Here is a 21,473-nt window from a genome sequence, read left to right as displayed (position 1 = left end):
CAAGCAATGCCAGGCACCAAACTTGGAGCAGCGACAGGTCCTGCTGATTTCTGTACTCCAACACACTCCTGATGAGGTGAGGATCACCAGCTTATACGTGTTACGGCAGAATATTCAGTGGTGTTTCTCATACAGTAGGAGAAACACACTTGCAGTGAGCAGGAACATGGGTAACAAAGGTGCTTTTTTTTGTGTGTGCACAAGCCTATACTTCAACAGGGAAGCACAAGCCTGGCTAAGCAGTGCTGCTGGCATGCACGCATGTTTGATGCCCAGCAGACAGATCACAGCTCTGACAGCATGGACTACTGGTCAGATGAGAAAACTTTGTCCAGAATGGGACAGGTATGTCTTACACTTAGCAAAGGAAGCTGAAGATACTGCTGCTACAGGGATTTGTACTTCTGCTACAGGAATCTTGGCTGAATCAGCAAAACTGAAATGAGGTGGGCCTCATAATTTGATGACTGAGACAGGCATATAAGGACGGACACTCCTGCCTACCCTCCCTTTGATGTCAAGGAGACCACTCCTAGCAGCTAGAGAAAAGGTCGTGTGTAATAATGGCACTAAGGCTAGATATATGTGTAAAGGTGAAGGGTATGACTTTACACTTTCATTAATTATGGTGGTTTAGAGCAAAATATTCATAAAAGGAACAGCGTATGATATAAGAAGTAGCCATACACAAAATGGGCCTAAGCTATTAATGAGAGCGTATATGGTTCCGTCAGCTGTTCCCTGGGCAATATGACTGTCAACTGCCAGCAGGTGACCCAGCACAGGATAAGGTTAGGCTTTGTTAATGTGCTTGAGAAACACAAGCTCTACAAAATGCTTTTAAACATGTTTTGTCTTTAACTCTGAACATCAGCATGCCTCATGCTTGCCTTTGAGCAAAGAGTTTACCTAGGGCTTCAGTTCACCCTTTGAAAATTCATTATAGATCTGTCAGCAATAATTACAGAAAACTCAGAATCAGCTTAAAACAGGTACAAGTAAAAAGAACAGTGCTTATTGGTGCACAAGGACTGCACGTTCATCTAAGTCACAAACTAGAACTCTACCATAACTGATGAACTCCGCTTACCTTCTCTGTGCTTCCATCTCATCTGGAGATGGCCCATTCTGGACCTGGCGCTGGGCAGCTGGACCTACAGAAAAAAGAAGAGAATACTATTAGCAAAGCAAATGTAGTTAATGTTTTCAAAAACAGTGCCACTTGGATTAATTGCTTCTCCATCTTACTATGAGAGAAAATCCTCAAGCACTATTGTCCTCGCTTTGCTTTATTTTTCTTTAATTAATTTTTTTCCTATTAGACAAATCATTGCCTCCTGTAAATTTTGAGTCCCACTGGGAGTATCCAATGGCTAAATGTCTGAGCAGATTTGTCCAGTAGCTCAGCATTGTGGTAGCTGTAGACTCATCCCTTGGCGAGAGTGAAGACCCACAATGTTGCAGAAGGTGTCCTGTGGAAAGACAGTCCGTCACGCCGGGATGCATTTCTAGCTTCTGTGGGGTTCAGATCTAACTTCCCTGGATTATTTTGTGCTTGCACAGTAATTCAACCACAGTGCTGAGTTTGTGAGTGTACATGCTAGCTATTGCTGCTCTGATGCTGGGTTGGCATCAAGAAGCTACCTGAGGGAAGGTGCAAGGAGATGCAAGATTAAGCAAGCCGCCTACAAAGGTGGCTTTTCTTTTTACAATGCTGTCAGTCTTCTGCTTCTGCAGGACCCACACCAAGCTGAGCTTTCACCAAGGAAACTCAACTATGCATATCACCATTTAAGCCATATCTCCTCTTGACTCTGATCATTTAACTTCTCTTCTTGGACATTTAATCAAGCACACTGACACTTACATTCCATCTTCAGAAAGAAATAATTATTCAAAAAATAAAAATAATTGTTGGTAACAAAAGCTACAGTGGTCTTGCATTCCTTGGAAGGAGGATTGTTTCATTGATTTGATGAGGTAGGTTTCAACTGGGACTAAACAGAGTTCTGTTAAATGCAACAGCAAATTTCCTGATAAACACTGAGAAATAGATTAGTAATATGAAGGGAATTATTATGTCTACCTTATTTTTTTCATTTTCAAATGTAAAATTTCATCCTCTTACAAGTTATCCAACAAGAGCAAATCAGAATTAAACACTAACAAACCCAAATATGTCACTCACAAATCATTAAGGATATTTATCTCCATTTTCTTTATATGTTTCTGCCAGGCAGAATGTCATCTGAAAATGAATTTAGAAAATATGACTACATGAAAACAGGAAAGATGGCAGAAATGCATCACATTCAGAAATTCCAGAGGGTTGACTGATCCTGATTAAATTGTGCATATTCTTGAAATGTGTTTAAGGACTAACAGTTGCAGAAAGGGAACACAGCACTTTCTGAAATTCAGGCCCGTGTATTCCAGTTTTGGGTATCCCAAAATTGGAGCCAATGACAACCACTGAGTCAGAAGCTCTAACATTTAAAAATATCTTAGGATTGTGTATGAAGTGAAGACAGTTCACTTCTTCATCTCTCATGACAACTTAATATTGTTTGTCACAGGCCTTTGGTAAATTATTTAGACAGAAATGCCACATTTTGCAAAGATGACACGCAACAATGAATGGGGGTGGGTGGGTGGTTGTTTCTGGAAGCAAGACTCAGGAAAAAACTTAGCAGGTATTTGGGAAGCACAGAGCAGGAGGCTCATGTGTAAGGAGTTTAAGGTGTACTGAGGATGCCGTGTTACTGCGTGAATGCTTGTACCGTGCACCTTCACCACTGAGGTGAAAGAAGGCCAGAGCTACCCCCGAACAGCAGTTACAGAGGCAATTTAAACCTCATCTGAGCACAGTAGGAAGTCAGGTAAGGTCCCATCCCCAACCTGTGGAATTGGACCAGACTCCCCAGGGTTAGAAGCGTCATCAGTTTGGACCCTGGCTCTGGTGTGTGCAGGTAGCACCCATGTTCTCCTGTGCACATACACATGCCTGTGAGATATTTCAATAGGCAGACTTCTGGGTGAAAGACTTTCAAGGCTTAAGTCAGTTATGCCTCCCTCCCTGGGTAACAAATTCCACCATGACAAGCCTTAGCCATGCTCATCCCTGCATATGATTTCATCACAAGAAAAATTCCCTTGTATAAAGACTCAGAGCATCATACAGAACCTGCACTCTGCTTTGAAAGACAACTAAAAGTAGGTGCCAATGTGAACAAAGCCAGAGGATGAGGCAAGCAGAAGCAACAATTCTTCCCTGGCAATAAATCATGTCGAAGTATACAGAAGGCTCTAATGATGCCATCTTAATCTGGTACTTTGACATGAATCTTCTCTTGGGGCCAAATGCTCAAAAAAATGAGGCAGCGTGGCCAGTTTGACTAACAGTAGACAGGCAGAAGGAATCAAAGACCAAACTATCAACACCACACAAAAAACCCAACTCCTGAGCACTGTTATGAACTGACTATGTAGGTTTAAAGCCAAACAAATCCAACCAAATCAATTTGGAAAGCGGCCTAAAGAAATCCTATTAAGGCAACGTTACTAAACACATCTGGAAGTTGGGTTGTAGCCTTGTACCACCTGGAGCTTTCTCAAGCTGATCTTGCATAGGAGGCAGGTAAATGAAAGAGCATATGAATCTGCAAACACATCCATCTCAATTTTCAGCATGAAGGAGTCCTAGTAAATTCAACTAGCTTTCTTATATTTTCTGGTATGTATGTATAAGGTTGCAGGATTAAGACCACACTTGATACTAAATACACAGCTTTTTGTTGTAGTACACAGTTGCAAAATGAACACTGGCTTTAAAAAGTTTGTCTGTGGTACAGCAAATACCTGATATATTCCCAGGGCGGACCACAGTCAATTCAGACAATGCTACTGAAAAATTTTTCCCTCGCTTCACTTAAATGACTTAATTTCACTCCCTTATTCAGAGATGAGCTCCACGCATTAATAGTCCCTAATTTTTTTTACATTAAGAACACCAGCTGAATTTTCAGTTGGCAATATTTTTTTATTATTATTATCATTATGTGGTGTGACATGTCCTTAAAATGAAGCACATAAAGCTCCTAATTATGTTTTGAAATTGCCAGTTTCTTCATAGACTCTTTAGAAATGCCCTCCTCTTTTGGCAGACAAAAGCAAGAAACAGAAGATCAGAAGGAAAGAAGCTACTTCAGACCTGACTCAGTAAATAATCAACATTTAAAAACTCTTTGCATAAGTATTGAAAATTTTTAAGATATTTTTATCTGCGCATTAATTTGAAAAGGAAGACAACTTTTATATGCACAGGGTACATGACTGCACAGCCCCCAAAATGCCTTATTCTCTCTCAGATATCCTGAGACATGTAACAATTAGTGTTTCTGAGTAACAACTAATTCCTCTTTCACAGGTTTAGATTTCTTACTTAAATCAACACCCTGCAGCAAAACATCATTGATTTAAATCTTTTCCAAACCAATTTTTCTTTTATTGTACTAGTGAACAGTAGTGAGACATTGAAGAAGTGAACTGTCTTCATTTCATACCCAATCCTAAGATATTTTTAATGTCATCTTCTGCACATTAGTTTTGTTTAGCACAATCTTCTTCTCAAAGTGCTTTAGAAGTGAAGTACTCTAACAAAGTTGGGAGACAAAAAAAGGCAAGCATGAACAGAAGAGGAGGATGAAGTTGTAATAGGTAGCTTGTCCTCTCTCCTGTGTAAAACAAGTAGCAGAGTAGAATTAGGTAAGACAATGCTACCTGAGAAAAAGCCTAGACCAGCTGCAGAAGTCAATCACAGCCCAAGGGAACAGTGATACCTGTGTTGTGTTCCTGCAGAGGCTTGTATTGATTGGAAGTGGTTGGAAAAAGAGTTTGAGGAAAGTTGTATGTGGAGTGTCCTGGGATAACAGGCTGTTCAGGACAGTTATACTTTTTGCCACCAGTGGGGAAACACACCGGTTCTGTTTGGCAGTGGTTGTTGTTTTGCTTTAATTACTCATGACCATAAGAAATAATTCCTTCTGGCATCCTGCTTGTGATCTTCTTCAAACCAATAATTTTTCTATAGTAATATGAAACCTCAATTTGCAAACCCTAAAGGAAAAGGCTGGATGCACCTGTTTTGGCAAACAAGGTTTTGCCTGAGGGTGGCCAACATACTTAAAAGTCCAACCCAAGGTTTCATGTCTGTTCAATTGACAGAAACATATATTCTGGTAGGTTTCCACCCCCTCCCAGTCCAGACTTCTCCGCAGACCCAGGCACATCACCATCTGATGTGAAGTCTGTAAACAACTTGAATCTCCGTAATGGTGGAGCTTCTTGTTTCTCTTGTCCCTGAGCTTGCTTTTAGTATGCTCAGCCAAAGCTCATACAGACACTGAAGGCAGGCATTATTTTTACACTTGTTTCTGTATGTGTATGCTCTGCAGTGCACATACAGTAGACACCTGTTTGACTAAGGGTTTTTTAAATTCAAGTGGATTTCTAGGTTTAACTCCTCTCCACAGTTTCAGAGATTTCTCAGACCTGAGCAGTAAGTGATAGCATCCTCAATTGAACATGCTTCCTGAGATGGCCTCTGAGCTGCCTCTGACCCTGCCGGCCTCTGGGAATAGTCTCACAGAGAAGAGTGCTTCTCAGTGCAATAACCAGGAGAGACAGTTTTGCTGCTGACCTGTTTGCAGCTTCACAGCTGTTGTGATCTACATTTTTAGCAACTAATTAATACAGGAGATAGGCTGTGAATGTCTGTGTTTCCTCGCTTTGTTGCTCTGTAATAATTAACTGCATTTTTATACAAGCATCTTGCGATTCTGCTCAAGGCAGATTTTGGGAACACGCGGATGTTTTCCATGTTTGCTTTTTTGCTTCCTGCTCAGCTGTCCCAGCACCTGCTCTGTCCTTCCCAGCTGCCCCTAAAGACAGTGATAGGGAACTCCAGGCACAGGGCACTACTTTGCGGTGGGTGTGATGGTTTCTTTATGCCAGTGGCTGCTCCTGCACCACTGTACCCTGCTGCTGCTCAGAGATGTCCATGCCCTGACCCATGGCCAGCCACAAAATAAGACCAAAGCTGTCACTGAGGGAAAAACCCATGCTCCAGCTTCCATTCTGGCATAGCTGTGGTGGGAAGGCATGAGCATGCAGAACAATGTCATCATTGACTTGCTGCTGGGGCAGCCCCGAGCGGCGTTTCTTTTTTCTCTTTTACTTACGCTACAACCGCAAGCACCGCTGACTACAGGCGCTCAAGAAAGTGGCAAAACTAGGTCCATTTCCCTGAACAGCCAGGACTTTGCACTTCTTCATTACAGAAGGTCCGATCTAACCCACTTACAGATCTTTTCTTCATTATACACACTGGAAGCAGCCCACAGGTGGGGTTTCTGCAACCCTTATAGCCTCCATGGTGCTTATGGATCGGTGTGATGTATGTGGTGGGCTAAGGAAAGGGTCCACAGTCAGAACTGAATAAGAAACATATTTGGGCTTTAAGTTCATGCAACTGAAAATTTTTGCTCTGCATATGAACAGAACATGATGATTGTGTGGCAAAAACACAGCAAACTGGGAGGAAAAGAGGTGAGAGACAGACAGACAGCTCTCCCTCATTGCTTGATGGTTTTAGCACATACTTGGATTGCAGGAGACTTGGGTTCAAGCACCTGGTCTGATCTGTTGTTATTTACATCCTGGGAATGTGACATAAACACTTGCTTATCCTGACCAGAAAAGAAGAAATCATTCCAGATTACAAGTTCCTGCAAAACTTTTCTTTCCCACAGAAATATCTTTCAAATGAATTGGCATTTTCTGACAGAAAACAAATATCAGCCATCAAAAGCATCTCTGACCAATGTTAATCCCGGCATCCCCGTTCAGGTACAGCCAGGGCCACCATTGCCCATGTCAGGGCACTGGGGAAGGAGTCCTGGCCGGGCTGCTGCCAGCTCCTGGGGCCGACCTGCAAACCCACACTGGCTCTTGGCTGGATGGTGCATTTTGCTGTCTTCACCATAACCTCTCCCTTTCACCCCCATGCAGTCGGGAGGTTCCTTGCTCCCGGCTGAGCTGCTGCCTGATCCCCCCCGAGTGCTCCACAGGCATCCAGCCTTGCGACGTGGGTGTGAAATCAAGCAGGGTTTGGCCCTGCTCTGGCCAGAGGGGGGAAGTCATCTGCGTCTCCTTACACCACCACTTCCCCCCATTCACAGCCTGGCCGTAATTTTAGTTCTCTTGCTGCTGTTGGGCAATCACGCTGCTGCTGCAGAGACTCTCAGCACTTTAAATATCTGCCTCTGCCCTGAGCACCTCAACCTGCCCTTGGCCCCTTCGGTCTGTCCTGGTGGGGACTGCACGTGCCGGAGATGTCCTGACACAGCCACACGGCACGAGGCAGTGCCCACCAAGGGAGCTGGCGCAGGAACTGGGCGCAGCATCACTAAGCTAGTGACACTGTGCTCAAACTCATTAGTAGAGACAATTATCCTGGACAAAGCACCGAGCTAATTAGCCTAGATAAAGCACGTAGATAAAGCAGGGTGTCTACACTGCTTCCAGGGCCCAAGCTAGTATAATCAGAGCTGGATGACCTGGCAGGTCATATAGACCTAAATTCCCATGGTGAGTTAAAGGACTGGTAAGAGGGATCACCCCACCTGCTGCGCCCCACCACTGCAGCTGGGCAGAGCCATGGGCCCCTCACGTGTGCTGCCACGGCATTGCCACGCCAGGAGCTGGGACTCTGCACGTCCTGCCTTGTTCAACGTGCAACAGCTCATGCGTTAGGCATGCTGCGGGCAGCGTCTGTCTGACAGAGATGCTGGGACAAAGCACGGACGGATGGACGAATGGTGCAGTTTTGTCTGGAGGTCGCTAGTGGCTCAGTTTTAAAAATTCTAATGCCATTAGGGTTTTGTTGTGCTGTTAACCATGTGAGAGAGCACCTACAGCTCTGTACAGGATCCTCTTGGATCATCTGAATCCCAGTAAGCAAAACCACCCTGGCACAGAGAGGGAGCACACCCACCCAAGGGAGGGCTTGGGTACAGTGCCACAAAGCCTGCCTTAGGGCAGTGTTTGACTCATTCCTGTTAAACATTAACTTGAAATAAAAGGAGTTTCAGAGAGTATTATTCACAGGCTGGGTGCCTCCACAGCATTACAACATTAAATACCTTCTATAACATCATTTACACATGGACGAAACTTTTCCTCTGAGAACTGCAAGTAACTTTATCAGCCTTAATTAAGCTTCACCAATGCTGTGAGGCAGAAGTTAAGTGACTCGATTACACCCAGACCATGTCTGCACAAGTAAAATTTGTTTGCATCAATTTACCTACAGGTGAGATTTGCTACAAACACAGTTAAACCTATGCAAAAGTTCACCCAAGGCACTCTTATTGTGAGGCAGACCAAATTAGTTTCGGTTTGACCTAAGGCAAGAAGAGTGCAGTGAAATGAGCATTTCCAGCTCTGTGCCAGAAAACTTCTTTACCTCCGTCCCTTGTCCCTTGGTGACCGACAGTGCTGCACGTATGTGGCAGTGCAAACTAAAACACATCCTCTTAAAACCACCCCCAGCAATATTTTACATAACCTCATTTTACCTTACATGGCACTGGACAAGGAGCGGTGTGTATCCAGGTACCAACTCTCAGCTGAACTGTAGAAACTCCCAGCTTTGAAGCTCTTAAAAGCGCCATTCTCAGGATCGCAACTGCTTTACTCTTATCTTTTACCTTTTACCTCTAAGATTACTTTAGCCTAATGTGAAACAGGCCCTCCTTAAACTGAAATAAGGGTGTGAGCACAGGGGGTCTGTTCATTTAAACTAAAAACAGATATAACATTCACTGCTGAAACTTTCTGATGTAGAAAATATTTAAGGACAGTGACAGAGCTGGAAAAACAAGCCCGGTATTTAACATGGGAGTGCCCTCCCTTATCATTAGTTCAGACCTCCTGCAAGTGCACATGTGCCGGTGTGTGCACTGCGGACAGTCCTTTTTTTGTTTTCTCTGGAAACACCAACAAATTGCAGGGGTCCCTATATGCACAGCCACACGGCTGTGCACGTGTACTCAGCAGGGAGTGAGACTTGAGATCCAGAGAGGAGTTACCAAATAGAAGGGCCATGCAAAGATCCAGTGCCGCAAGATGATTAGAAAGAGATAATCTTCAATTCACCAGAACTGCTATGAATACATCAACATGAAACTAGTGTGCCTTTAACTCAACTGTGAAAGCTGTTAATTCAGTTATTTTGCATAAAATATGATGGCAATTGTTTGATCCTGGCTATTTATCCATCATGCCACTGGTACAGCATTTGATAATTTTTCATGCTGGTGCCTTAGTCGAGCTGGAGGAGAAAAACGATTTTTTTTTTTCATTCTGATTGCAATAAAGATGAGTCGGTGCTAAAGCTGCTCCTGCAGTAAGCAACTGCACTCTGACAGCAGGGATCATATTTAATATGTAAAGGACATGGCTCAGGTGCATTTATCTCAGCATCGGTGCCTCAGCTCAGGAGCACAGCTTGGGTTACCTTGCACATAAAAGATAGCACAACCAGCTCTAAAAGAAAATTAAAAATACACATAGGTGACTGTGCAAGCAGGAAGCCTTCCACAGTGAGGTCGCTCCAGGGCTATTGGAGTCAGCATCTCCCCCAGAACACAGCCTCGGACTGCATCCCCATGGTTAGGGCATGCAGCAGGGGTGGGACATCCATGTATCTGGTCTAGGAGTCCCTGTATTTTATCTGGTGACTGATTAACATAAAAAGTAAGAATTGCATGAGAACTGGGAGTTATTTTGCTCTCAGCAGCTCAGCTCTAACAGGAAGGAAAAAAACCACACAGTGATCAAGAATAGCTTGAGGTCATTGGGGTGAGGGGAGGTGGGAAATGAAAGCTGTAGTTCCCCCTGGCCAGGGGAGGTGGCTGAACCTTGGTCCCCTATTTCCCAAGGAAGTGCTTCAAGCACCAGACTTTCAGGATGGCAGCGAAGCAAAAGGCAATGCCTACACAGCTAACTGGATCAGTCCCCAGTGCTGTGGAGCCCAGTGAAGGTGTCAGGACAGGACCAGGCCTGTGCACTGTTGGCTTTCCAAGAAACAGCGAGTATGGCCAACAAGACGAGCACTGAGGAAGGTGGAACTGGAGCATCCTGGGGGGAGTTTGTTTGCTGTGCTGAGCTCTAAGCAAGAAAGAACTAATTCAGCAGCTGCTCAATTCTGTGCTAATAAAATAGAGGCAGGTAAAGCAGCCACCTGCCACGCAGCGGCGAGCGGGGGACCATCAATATCTCCCTCCTTTACAGGGGCTGATGCGGGGGCTTTGCTGCATTTAGAGAAGCAGCCTTGTTTTCACAGGCAGTTTCATGATAAGTAAGCATCCTACTTAGTTGATGACGGATTGCTTTTGTTATGGGAATTACCTCTGGCCTCTTGTCCAACCCCCCTGCTTGAGCAGGCACACCCAGAGCAGGGGCACAGGACTGCATCCAGGCAGGTTTTGAATGTCTCCAGGGAAGGAGACCCCACAGCCTCCCTGGGCAGCCTGTGCCACTGCTCTGGCACCCGCACAGGAAAGTTTTTTCTCATGTTTAGCTGGAACTCCGTGGGTTCCACCTTGTGCCCATTGCCCCTTGTCCTGTCATTGGGCACAAAGCTATGGGAGGGGGTTTGCTGGGTTTGCTGAGAAAAAAAAAGGTGTTGCTGAATCTCTGAGGTATGACTCCAATGTTGCTGGCTTTATAAACACGTATAGGGAAGGTGACAAGGTGACGGGACAAGGTGTCAATCGGTACAAAAGTAACCTATAAAATTCAGGAGCAAGAGACTATCTAAAAAGAAGTATTAAATAAACACCACAATTATTAGTATCAAACAAACAAGCCCACAAGCACTTGAGGTTTTTTTTTCCCCTCTCCTTTTTTGATTGTTCTTAGAATGTGCATCAAGCCTATTTTCCTGCACATCTAGGTTTGAAACTTTTCAATAAAGGTTAAGATTAGCTCATAGTCTCATGCCTCTAGGCATGGAACTTTAAGAAAAACATGAAATATCATCAGATTCTTGTTGAAGTCCAGAGCATTATCCATCCTGAGAAGCTGTTACTCCCCTACCACCGCACGGGGGTCTGGTTAAGGCCACACCCCAGGCAGTAGATTCTCCAAAGAAGCCGAGGGGGTAAATCAATACACACCATCTAAACATACCGCTTATATTACAAAGATATTTTCCGGAATTTGGTTTTACAGAGGACATGAATTGTTTTGCTCTGGTGACAGTTTGCCAGGCTCTGTCCCAGCAAAGAAGGGAGCACTGGCAACGCTGGCCTTGTGATCTGCAGTAAGGGCATAGCTGAGCTCAGAAAGCACTTTCCCACCGATTTCAAGGGCAGTGTCTCAAGCCCCATGAATCCATCTCGTGAAATATGAACTGAACACCTTCCTTTAGCTAAGTGTGACCATGTGTGTATTTCCATATGAGTACATGCATATACCTGTTTATTCTCACTTCATACTTACAACACCTTACATGATATAAAAAGCAGGATTTCAATCCTTTTTTGGGACAAACAATCTCTGAAAATCTCTGAAGCCACAGGGAAAATGAATCCATCCTCTGGCATGTACAGGAGTTCAGTCAGCTGATATTTACACACTTGGCTTGTCAAACATCTGTAGTTTTGTTTAACAATAAGACTTATGACATGTTAAATTGGAAAAATACATATGCTTAGTGTAGCCTGGTGCAGCACCCCAAGCACCTAGAGCACCCTGGTCTATTCTTGACCCAGCTGGACAAATAACCTTGCAAGGCAAGTTTCTCAGTTTTTAAGTGTCTCCTTCCTTTTTCACAATCTGGTGGGACAGTAAACTCTTTCAGGGCACTCTTCACTACAACACAGAGAACATGAGGGCCCTGTATATGCATAGAAGCAATATGTACACATAGAAAACACCCCATTATAAACCCACAGTTCTCATCTAGTTAACGGTTACGATTCAGACAAGATCCATTTTATCATAATTTAAACCCCAACGCTGCTGTAAGACAACTAGGATAGACACCTGTACCTGGTCAGAGTTCTGGAAGGCAGATGATTTTTCAATGAAACACAATTAAATGGAGGGATTTATGAAGAAAACGGAAAAAACTGCAGTAGCAATGGGTAGTCCTCCCTAACAATAAATACACAAATCTAATAAATTCAACAGATAAACAAAAAAATTGAAATACAGCACCTGATCCTGTTCACACTACCACCAAAAGCCAAGCTCTGGTTAAGGGAAGCAACAGTCCACTAATTAGGAAGGTCCATATTAAGTCCACTCATCCTCCTCAGCCTCATGGCCCAACCCTCCACAGCCCTGCAAACCTGATTTCCAGAAAAGCTTACAGGAATTGACAGTCACAGCCAGGTCATTAGTGGAAAAAAATTAGGTAAATATCCTGATAACTATAGCAGGTCTAGAATGCTGTCCTTGTTCATATCTATTTTTTTAAACAAACATCTATTCTGTGAGTACAGATGCTATTCATTAGCAAGTAAAGACAGAAGCAATCCACCACATTGACTCAGAAGTCACCGTCCCATATTCCCCCTGTTAATGACTTCTCCTGATTTAACAGCCCTGACTAATGCTGGTGTCATTTGAACCTAATGGGTCATTTCCTTCAAATATTATCTCAGCATCTCCTGCCCGCCTGACGGAATTAAAAGCAAGAAAAAGACAAACGATCCACCAATGAGCTACAACCGCAAGCGTTTTCCCAGCACAATTGGATGGTGGCACAGAACATTTCCATGCAAAAATGCCCTGGCACAAGCATCCCCGCTTCCTGGGGCAGCTCCTGCTGGAGCATGGCACGCAAGCGATGGGGCATGCAAGGTGGCGGGGAGGTTTCCATCACCTACAAGACATGCGGCACAGGATGATGCAGTCACAGTGGCAGAGGCAGAAGCAGTGCCAAATCCATTCCCTGCTGACCATAGTATGGCAGCAGCCTCCTCAGCGCACTCCTCTCTGCACCTTCCTCATGCCCAGCACTTACCAACCGCCCCACTGCAGACCAGGTTTCACCAGGTGTAATCTATACACTGCTGCAGCAGCGAAGTGGGCCCGGCTGCTTAAATATTTAATCAGACCCTCTTCCTCGCCTATCGCAATGCTTCAGGGTGCCTGAAGCCAGACTTCATTGTCTGGACTTTCACATAATACTGTGAAAGTCAGAAAGAAATTGCATCTTCTGCCCCCTGCCCCAATCAGACCAGCATATGTTCGCCTACATGCAGTAATTACAATAAATGCAAAGTGTGAATAAGCAGGAAGTTAGGTTGTACTGGGGGAAAAAATGACCGCAAATGAACATGAGGGATCAAGTTCACCAGTGGTGTAGCTGCTGAAGTCAAAGGGGCTGCACTGGTGATGAATATCAAGCACTAGTTTTAAAATATAAGCATGAACATGCTGGATTCAGAAATAAGTATGTATGGCTTAAAACCCCCATCTTCTGTCTTTCAGTTCTTTTCATCATCCCGTCATTCCTGATCTTCTCTGATCCCAACAGTTTTCTCCCTTTCTGCTTTGTCCGCTGATCACTTTCCTCTTCTATATTTAAATACAGCACGTCTCACAGAGGCAAGACAGTTGAAGTTAAGGGGCAGTTTGTATGAGAAGGCCACATAGAATATGCATTCTCTGTTGCCTTTGCCTTATCACCAGTCCTTTGATCCATTTCTTTCCCTTCTCCTTGCCTTTCCATTTTCCTGTCTACTGGGGAATTCACACAGCCCAACTCTGTACTCCTCAAGCCAGTTCATAGCTGGTTTAGAGGAGGTAGCTCCACAGCTTCAGTAACACCACTCTTATTTGGACCGATTAATGTTTTGACCCACTGAACCTAGCAGGTAAGTCTTTTATCTAATATCTAATTTCTAGAATATGCTGAATAAAAACCATAAGGCTTTTTGTATGGTTAGAGCACGTGAAACCCCAGGTGGAGACAGGTTCATAACTACCTTGCAATATATTGGATCCACTCCTATCCTTCTCAAACAATACATATTCAGCATAACTGAGTAGTTTCTTTCTGTACCTGCCTCCTACAACATTAAAACATACCCAAAGCCTTTGAGTGATATGTAGATATTCTAATAACAAAGCTGCTTATTGTATGTTTTCTAATGCTTGTTGCTATGAATGATTTATGTCCCATTTTAAGTCTGCAGTATTGATACCTCAGGTATGCTCCACCACCAGTTGCAGCAAAACAAGTATTAACTAATTAGTATTTGACACAGCAAAAACTCTGTTAATAGCAAACTATCTTTTTCACTATGGCGCCCAGATGGTCTAAATTCTACCTGCATATGCTCATTGTTTTCTGCTTGCTGGCACACCAGCGAACAGGAATGTTACACTCACACCTGAGCGTATATGCCATATATGCCAACGGTCTTAAGTAATTGCTTTCTGAAGGTTTAAAAAAATGCAGAAATAACTTTAGATTAATAAAACTGGAATTAAAATAATAATATTTTACACTGTTTTATCGTCAGGACTCCAGTTTTTCTAGAGAAAAGTGTATGTTCAAACCATTGCATTCTCAGTTTTGAGGACACTTCAAGTACTTTTTGTTCTCCTTTGCTTTCCTCCTATATCTCACAGTGAAGGGAAGCATCTGGCTGGTATAAAATATCAGCTCTGATCTCTGAAGTGCTGGCTTATCCTGCACCACCATTGGAACCACCTGCTCTTTCAAAAGAAAACAGTACTACACAAATGCAGGCAACTAAAAACAATATACCAAACTAAAGAGGGAATGTGTCAACACAGGGATATACAACTTCACTCTGTCAGAAGAATGCATCTAAGTTTTTTAATGACTTATTTGGCCCAGAGTATCTGTTACCCCATATTTTCTTTATTATTGTCTTTATCTCTTACACACTAAGATTTTGGTAGCTAATGGGTTAAATATGCTCATGACTATTAAAAAGCTGAAAATATCTATCAAGGCCAAACAGCATCTCGGTGAATCTCAGACTGATCTAACTGAGATTAACAAATTACTGCAGATCCTTCTGCAGACTTACCACCTGCACAGAAAACACGCTGCCAACAAAGTCTGCCATGCAACCGGGAAAACGAGTGAGTGGGTATGCTTGCTTCTCCCTCCGCCTAACCCTAAAATTAATGTAATATGTTTAAATAGCTCATTCAAACACAAAGTGGGGCAGCAGAGCCAGCGCCACCATATGACTGAGGAAGTGGCATAGCATGGCTTTAGGTGATCTGCAAGGAGAGCACATATGGACTGAGAACAGGTTCCCTCAGGCACTCCACCATCAACTTTTGACTCTGAAATGAAGACTGGGATCCACAGTCACATCAGCAAGTAAGTGGCCCCTTGGAAGTGTGAAACAGCAGCATGGCCCACAGGAAATATAATTAAAGAGCCTGAGAAAGCAGCTGCCCCAGAGAGTATGATGTGAGCCACCACCTCTGCTTCTTACTTTGGGCAAATAAAGTTATGACTTGCTGGACACTATCAGTATTGGTCTAAGTTTGGAAAAAAAAAAATCAGGTGTGGCCGAAAACATTGTGACCAAATGTTTTTATAACATCTGTATTGTGATTCCTAAGCTGTGGTACATGTGCCACCAGCTGTATGCGAGGCCCTTAGAAGTGATATTCTGAAGTACAGCATGTGGTACTGGGCATAAAACCTCCCAGAAACCTCATAATTTCTAACAATCATTATTTGACTCTTGCCTTCACAAAGGTTACAGGCCAGCTCACCTGTGGCAGGACACGATTCCCGAATGAGCAGCGCTTGCAGATGTTGCGCGCCTAAAGACATTTTAAGTAACAACTCAGTTGACCATCTCTTACTCCTGAATAACCTCGACCCTATTTTGAGCATGAACAAATACCAGCTGGCTAGAAGGCAAACACTCCCTCAACTAACTGCTCCTGTAATCCTTGCCACAAGAAATCAGTTGTGCAAATTGCATTTTGACAAATACAAATCACCACTGAGTCTACAACAAAGGCCGACAAATCAGTCTTAGTGCCCAGCGCTTACCTGGTGCCACAGTCCTCTGAAAGGAGACGTGCTAGAAAAATGCTTCTTTTTCAAACAGAAGTTGGAAAACTGTAATTCCACAGTCCACAACAGTAAAAATCAAGGACAGTTCTGATCCTGCAAGTGGTAGCAGGCAGGCAGGTGGCTCTCCTACATGAAGCCTTTTGCAGGAAGACTGTAATTATCTGAGCACCTACTGATTATATCTAGAGACTGTGCGCATAGGAGCCAATATGCTGCTGATACAACTTGTGTCATTTTAATTTCTGTACATTTTGCCGTTAAATGAAAAGGTTGCTTTCCTTTTTTAATCTATTTATCTGTTATCCATGCTTGGGGAGGCACTTCCCAGTGCGTTGGCGTGCTGGTTGGACATGTAAGAACCCAGAGGCCATGCCAAAACTGAAATAACACTATGAAGTGAACTGAGTGCTTGGTTTCATGATCTTAGTGGTGTCTGTATCCGCTGGCACTCTGAGAAGGTCTGGACTCTGGAAAACACTCAAGAAGGAGACCAATGAACTTTTAAGTTCCTCAGCTGGGCAAAATACACTAAAAAAGCCATAGCAATTCCGTTGCCCAGATCATTGTAGTCCTGAAGCTGGAAACATTTTTTAAATTGAGCATCAGTGTCAGGTGTTTTGTCCTACCTGTGGAAGCTGCTTATACTGAACCAGCTTTAATTTTTGATATTGCCTTTCTCTGCTCTCAACCTCCATTTCCACCATAACTTCCAAAGGACTCCTGGGGACTGTGCTGAGGAGAGCTGAAGCATACGATGCTTGTGGGACGGATGTTAGTCTACAGACACTGCACTCACGTACCCTACCAATTCGGTTGGAGTAAAATTGTATGGAGGAGATTTAAGATATGGAAGAAAGCACCCCACTTCTCATCTACATATTTTGTCTCTCTGGAGCTGCCCCCTGCACAGAGACCTTGGCTAAGCTCACACTGAGCCGGGACTCCTGTGTGAAGTTGATAGATTCTCTCCCAAATTTCAGTGTCTGCAGTATGTCTGCAATACTGGTACAAGGGAGTGAGACCAGCCTAGGAACACAGCATGTAATCCTCAGTTCTTACATGGATAGCCCAAGTTCAGGTGCCTGAACCAAGACTTGCCCACAGGAGTGAGAAGACCCACCTGGCACAGCATCTGTTTCAGAACTAGACCCTGATATATATTTCCAGTTACAATTTTGAATAGGATGCAAGACTGAAAGTTTCTGCCAAGAAATAGAGAGCAAGAAGCGTTCCAGGCAGATGCGAGTCTCACAGGCGGAGCCCAGAAAACCCCAGTCAACTCAACTAAATTTACCCAAAATTTGTCTGCATTGGGGTGTCTTGTACTGATGCCATTCTCTAATATGCTATGATTAAATCATGTCAGTGTTTGTGGTACTAAATTAAACTCTTTTTAAAAGACATGCTCGCACTTTACATATCTTTTCTTTGCAGGGTACTGCTAGGGGCAAAATAGCTGTACAGGAAAGATGAAGGCTGATAAGTAATTTCTGATGACAGTTGCCCCACTTGCAAGTTATTTAAGCTGCTGCCTGTCAGTAGTCTGTAGTACGGTAACAATTAAACAGTCACTAGTAACATACCTCAGGTCATTGCCAGGGCTCAACCTTAATTAATTTAAACTTGCAAATGGATTATGATTCACTTGAAAATGTTCAGAAAGTGCATTCTGTTCCTGGAGAGTAAGAACAGGCATTCTGGGGGAGACTGTGATGTACATTTAATACGATGCAGAAAACCTGAGACCCAAGAAAAAGCCCCAAACTCCAGTAAAGAGGTTAGCAAGCACAATTAAAAGATACTTCAGCTTTGCAAACTTCTGGTTGTGTCACCAGCCTCCTAAAACCTCCTCAGTTATCAGTGCCAATCTGAAACAAGGATGAATCCTCCCTGGCAGTGTGCCTCTCCACTGATTACAGGAGGAGTCTGGGTGAGATTCCACACCAGACTTTCAGCCCTGTAAGTATAGCTGGGATGAGTCTAATCCTAAGAGACTAAGACACAAGCTCGACCAAAATACACGTACATTCAGAGAGGGTTTAGAAAACAGAATGTCACTGCATCTTGGCTCACCATTCTGCTCACCACTGGTGACTCACTGTTGGGTGATGCCAGAGCGAGCCTTGCAGGGGGATATGGCGTGCAAATGCTCCTTATAATGAGTAATAAATACCTGTTTGGCTCTGTCTTACCATCCACAATGGGACCTCCCCTGCTAAATGAACAGGCCCTCCCTGTTCATCCCCTGGAATGAGGAGTGGAGGTTTAATAATCACTGAGCTTGGATGACCAGCTTTCTGTCCTATTATCTGGCTTTCCTTATTGAAAGGAGGCAGCGAGGTAAGTGGTTGTGAGACAACTATGACACAGTGCACGTACCTTTCCCCTCAGCACAGGGAAAAAGGACTTCCCGGAATGAGAGTTAAAAATAGCTGGTTTGCCTTAAAGGGTGCATTCACTTCGAAACACAGAAAACAAGTCTTAGCTGCCACCTCTAATATGACAGGCATCTTTAGCAGGCTGCTCTCTGTCAAAATACTTACTGACCCGCTCTCTCTTCATCACCTTAAATTTGTACCCTTTCAGATTGTAGATGCTTTTCACCACATTATGAGAAGTTTGAGGGGGAGAGAGGGCAGATATGGCCTTCTAAATTACATTAAACCTAGCCTTATTCACACCAAAAAGGCTCTTCAAGGTTATTTCTTGAAATCTATCGCAGCCCTGCCCTTCTTCTCACATTTCTTACACGAAGCATCGTTTCAGCTCCCCAGCATCCTCTTTTAGTCCTGCTCAGTGCCTATCCACCCAGGTGGAGGGCAGGCTGGCCACATGCTGCCCAGTGCTGAGGTGACCGGACAGTCTGGTTTGGAAACTGCGTATCAGCATCAACAAGGCAGGTGCCTGAGCTCGGTGCTCTCAGAGGCAAGGCGTATCCTTTCAGACATGGTATTTTATCAGTGATGGTAATGAGCCAGTTGGGAAAACTTGACTGGGGAAGTGGTAGGTTCTCTATCACATGCAGTTATTAAATCAGGACCATAGCTTTCCAAAGTATGCCTTTCTAGCACAAACAGGGCATTATGTACTTGGTAAAGAATTTGCAGGCAGAACACCATAGGTTTGAACACAGAGGTTGGAGTAGATGGCTTTAACGATCTTTCCTGACTATAAGTCTAGGAATCTAGCAATCTTGCATCATTGGTTCTCGCTTCCTTTACACCAAGGATCTGCTTGACTCTTCTAGGAATCCATTGGGGCTTAAAAGACTGCCAAGCTGAGAAAATTACCATGATAGTTCCAGCTGCTTTCCCTAGAATTTTACATTAATCCTTCCCCTGGCCCCAAGAAAGCCTTGCCACTTTTCTTCCGTGCAGCTTGAGCAAGGAGCATGGTTGGGCTGCTCCGCTCTAAGGCTCCTTATGGGATCCCCCCTTCCAACGTGACCCCTCTCAGGTATTGCCAAGCCACTGAAGGAATTGGGAAGCCTTCCTTACCATTCCCTGACATGGGTATAAGCATTGCTTCACAAGTCTGGAAGCTGGCACCATAATTCACATTGAAGAAGCAGCTGACACGACCAAGCACAGTTGACCAGGCCTGTAAACAGCTTGCAGGTTTAAATAACAGCCTAAATAAGAACTACTCTGAAGGTCATTCATAATAAAGCCAAAAAACTAGCAACGTCCCACACTTTTCTTGCATGCAGAAGTGCCAAACAGGAGACAGCACTTGCTATCCGGCTGCCAAGGATGGGTCCTAGTTGAACACCTTCTCCCCGCCTCTAGCACAAACCCACCTGTGCAGCTGAGAAATGGGAGCAATTCTGCATCGTGCTGATGAAGTTCTTAATCTACATGTCACCCAAGCTGAACTGCAAAACACGGCTGCCTGGCCTAGTTATCAAATGACCTGAAATTCAGCACGATCCTCTGCCGTAACAGCTGGTTCATTGACGAAGAAACTCCTGCCTGGCTGCTGAACCAGAGCCAGCGCCAGGAGCCCAGGGAGCCGGCACGCTCGCCCTCCAACTCCGAGATGCTGCTCCCATCCCCCTGCACGGCATGGCCTCGAAACGTCTTCTGTTCTTTGAATGCTACACGTTGACTCCTTCCTCTATGTATTTATTTTTCACCTGTATCATTAAAAAGAGATTTCAGAGACCTGGCACTTCAAAGGGGAGAAAAGTAATGAAACATCCTTCCCTAAGAATTGAAGTGAAGGTGAGGTTGGATCTTGTCAGTTTTCTTTCTTTCTACCTAGGGCGCTACATAAATAATAAACAGCACTAACAAATTTACTTCTTTTTACAGTAGCAACCTATATAGGAACACAGTATGAAACATTAAAATGATTGTATGAGTAAGAGTTCAGTGCCCAATACAGGCAAAGTTAGGGAGCTAAATAACTTTGACAGATGTTATGAATTCTTTCTAAGGGTTGACTCATGTTCAAACCGGGTGACACTTTTTGAGGTTGTTTTGATGTACACCAAATTATATTTTTCTATTCCATTGACAAAAAAACCTGAACACCTGTTAGTAAAATTTTACAGTACTATTACTGCAAAAGGTAATATTAGTGACATTTATTACTCCTTAATAATGAAATAATGAAATAAGCAGAATTAAGTATCTTTTCCTTGTGGGCTGTTGTCAGTGATGCCTTGGTTTTATTTTTAGATGCTGTTTGCTAGGTGCTGACAAACACATGCATGGAGTTATTCCCTGTCCTGGAGAGATCATAATCTAGGCCAGTAAGTCTCGGTCTTCTAATAATGGGATTCCTATTTATGGGGCAGGGACACCCTCCAGCTGTACTCCCATTAGCTAAGATCTCCATCAGCCAGATGGGGAGGAGTGCTGCCAAGCCCCAAGCCTTGTGGTGTCCTGAGCTGTGATCTGCGAGACAGACACATACACATAATATATCGAGTTTGGCTTGGTGGAACCTAAAGAAGAAGAGGCTTCTCACTGGGGGTGGTTATGCTGCTTTTGCAACTATAGGAAAATTCCCGTCTCTATCAATATCCTTGTTTCATCTCTTGGAAGACGGCAATGGCCTGATTTTGGACAATAAGCTTGAAGTGGGAGGTGAAGACCCAATTCTGCAACGTGCTGAGCTCTGCATAAGAGGAACCAGCCCCCCATCTCTCCTGGCATTACGAGGAGTCAAGACCACATTCCTGCGATGTTTTGAAGTCAGCACGTTACTATATCAATCCATCCACAACTCCTCCTTCATCTTAATCCTATCCTGAATTGTTCTAATATCTAGAGGATGTGGCACAAAAGCCTTTTCTTAAGCTCCTCTTTCA

General features: G+C 43.9%; 1 protein-coding gene across 7 annotated transcripts in view; it reads right to left on the bottom strand.

The window, feature by feature from the left end:
* Positions 1–21,473, bottom strand: part of EVL (Enah/Vasp-like) — a 156,755-nt gene that overhangs the window by 20,562 nt on the left and 114,720 nt on the right. For all 7 annotated transcript variants that reach the window (XM_064460757.1, XM_064460752.1, XM_064460754.1 and 4 more), the window contains exon 4: positions 1,091–1,154. In XM_064460757.1, coding sequence (XP_064316827.1) covers positions 1,091–1,154 — 64 coding nt within the window. The remainder of the gene's footprint in view (positions 1–1,090; positions 1,155–21,473) is intronic.

The sequence above is a fragment of the Phalacrocorax carbo genome, chromosome 9, assembly GCF_963921805.1.
Source record: "Phalacrocorax carbo chromosome 9, bPhaCar2.1, whole genome shotgun sequence".
In the NCBI taxonomy this organism is placed as follows: Eukaryota; Metazoa; Chordata; class Aves; order Suliformes; family Phalacrocoracidae; genus Phalacrocorax; species Phalacrocorax carbo.
Note: the sequence above shows the minus strand (reverse complement) of the source record. Positions and strands in the feature narration are given on the sequence as shown.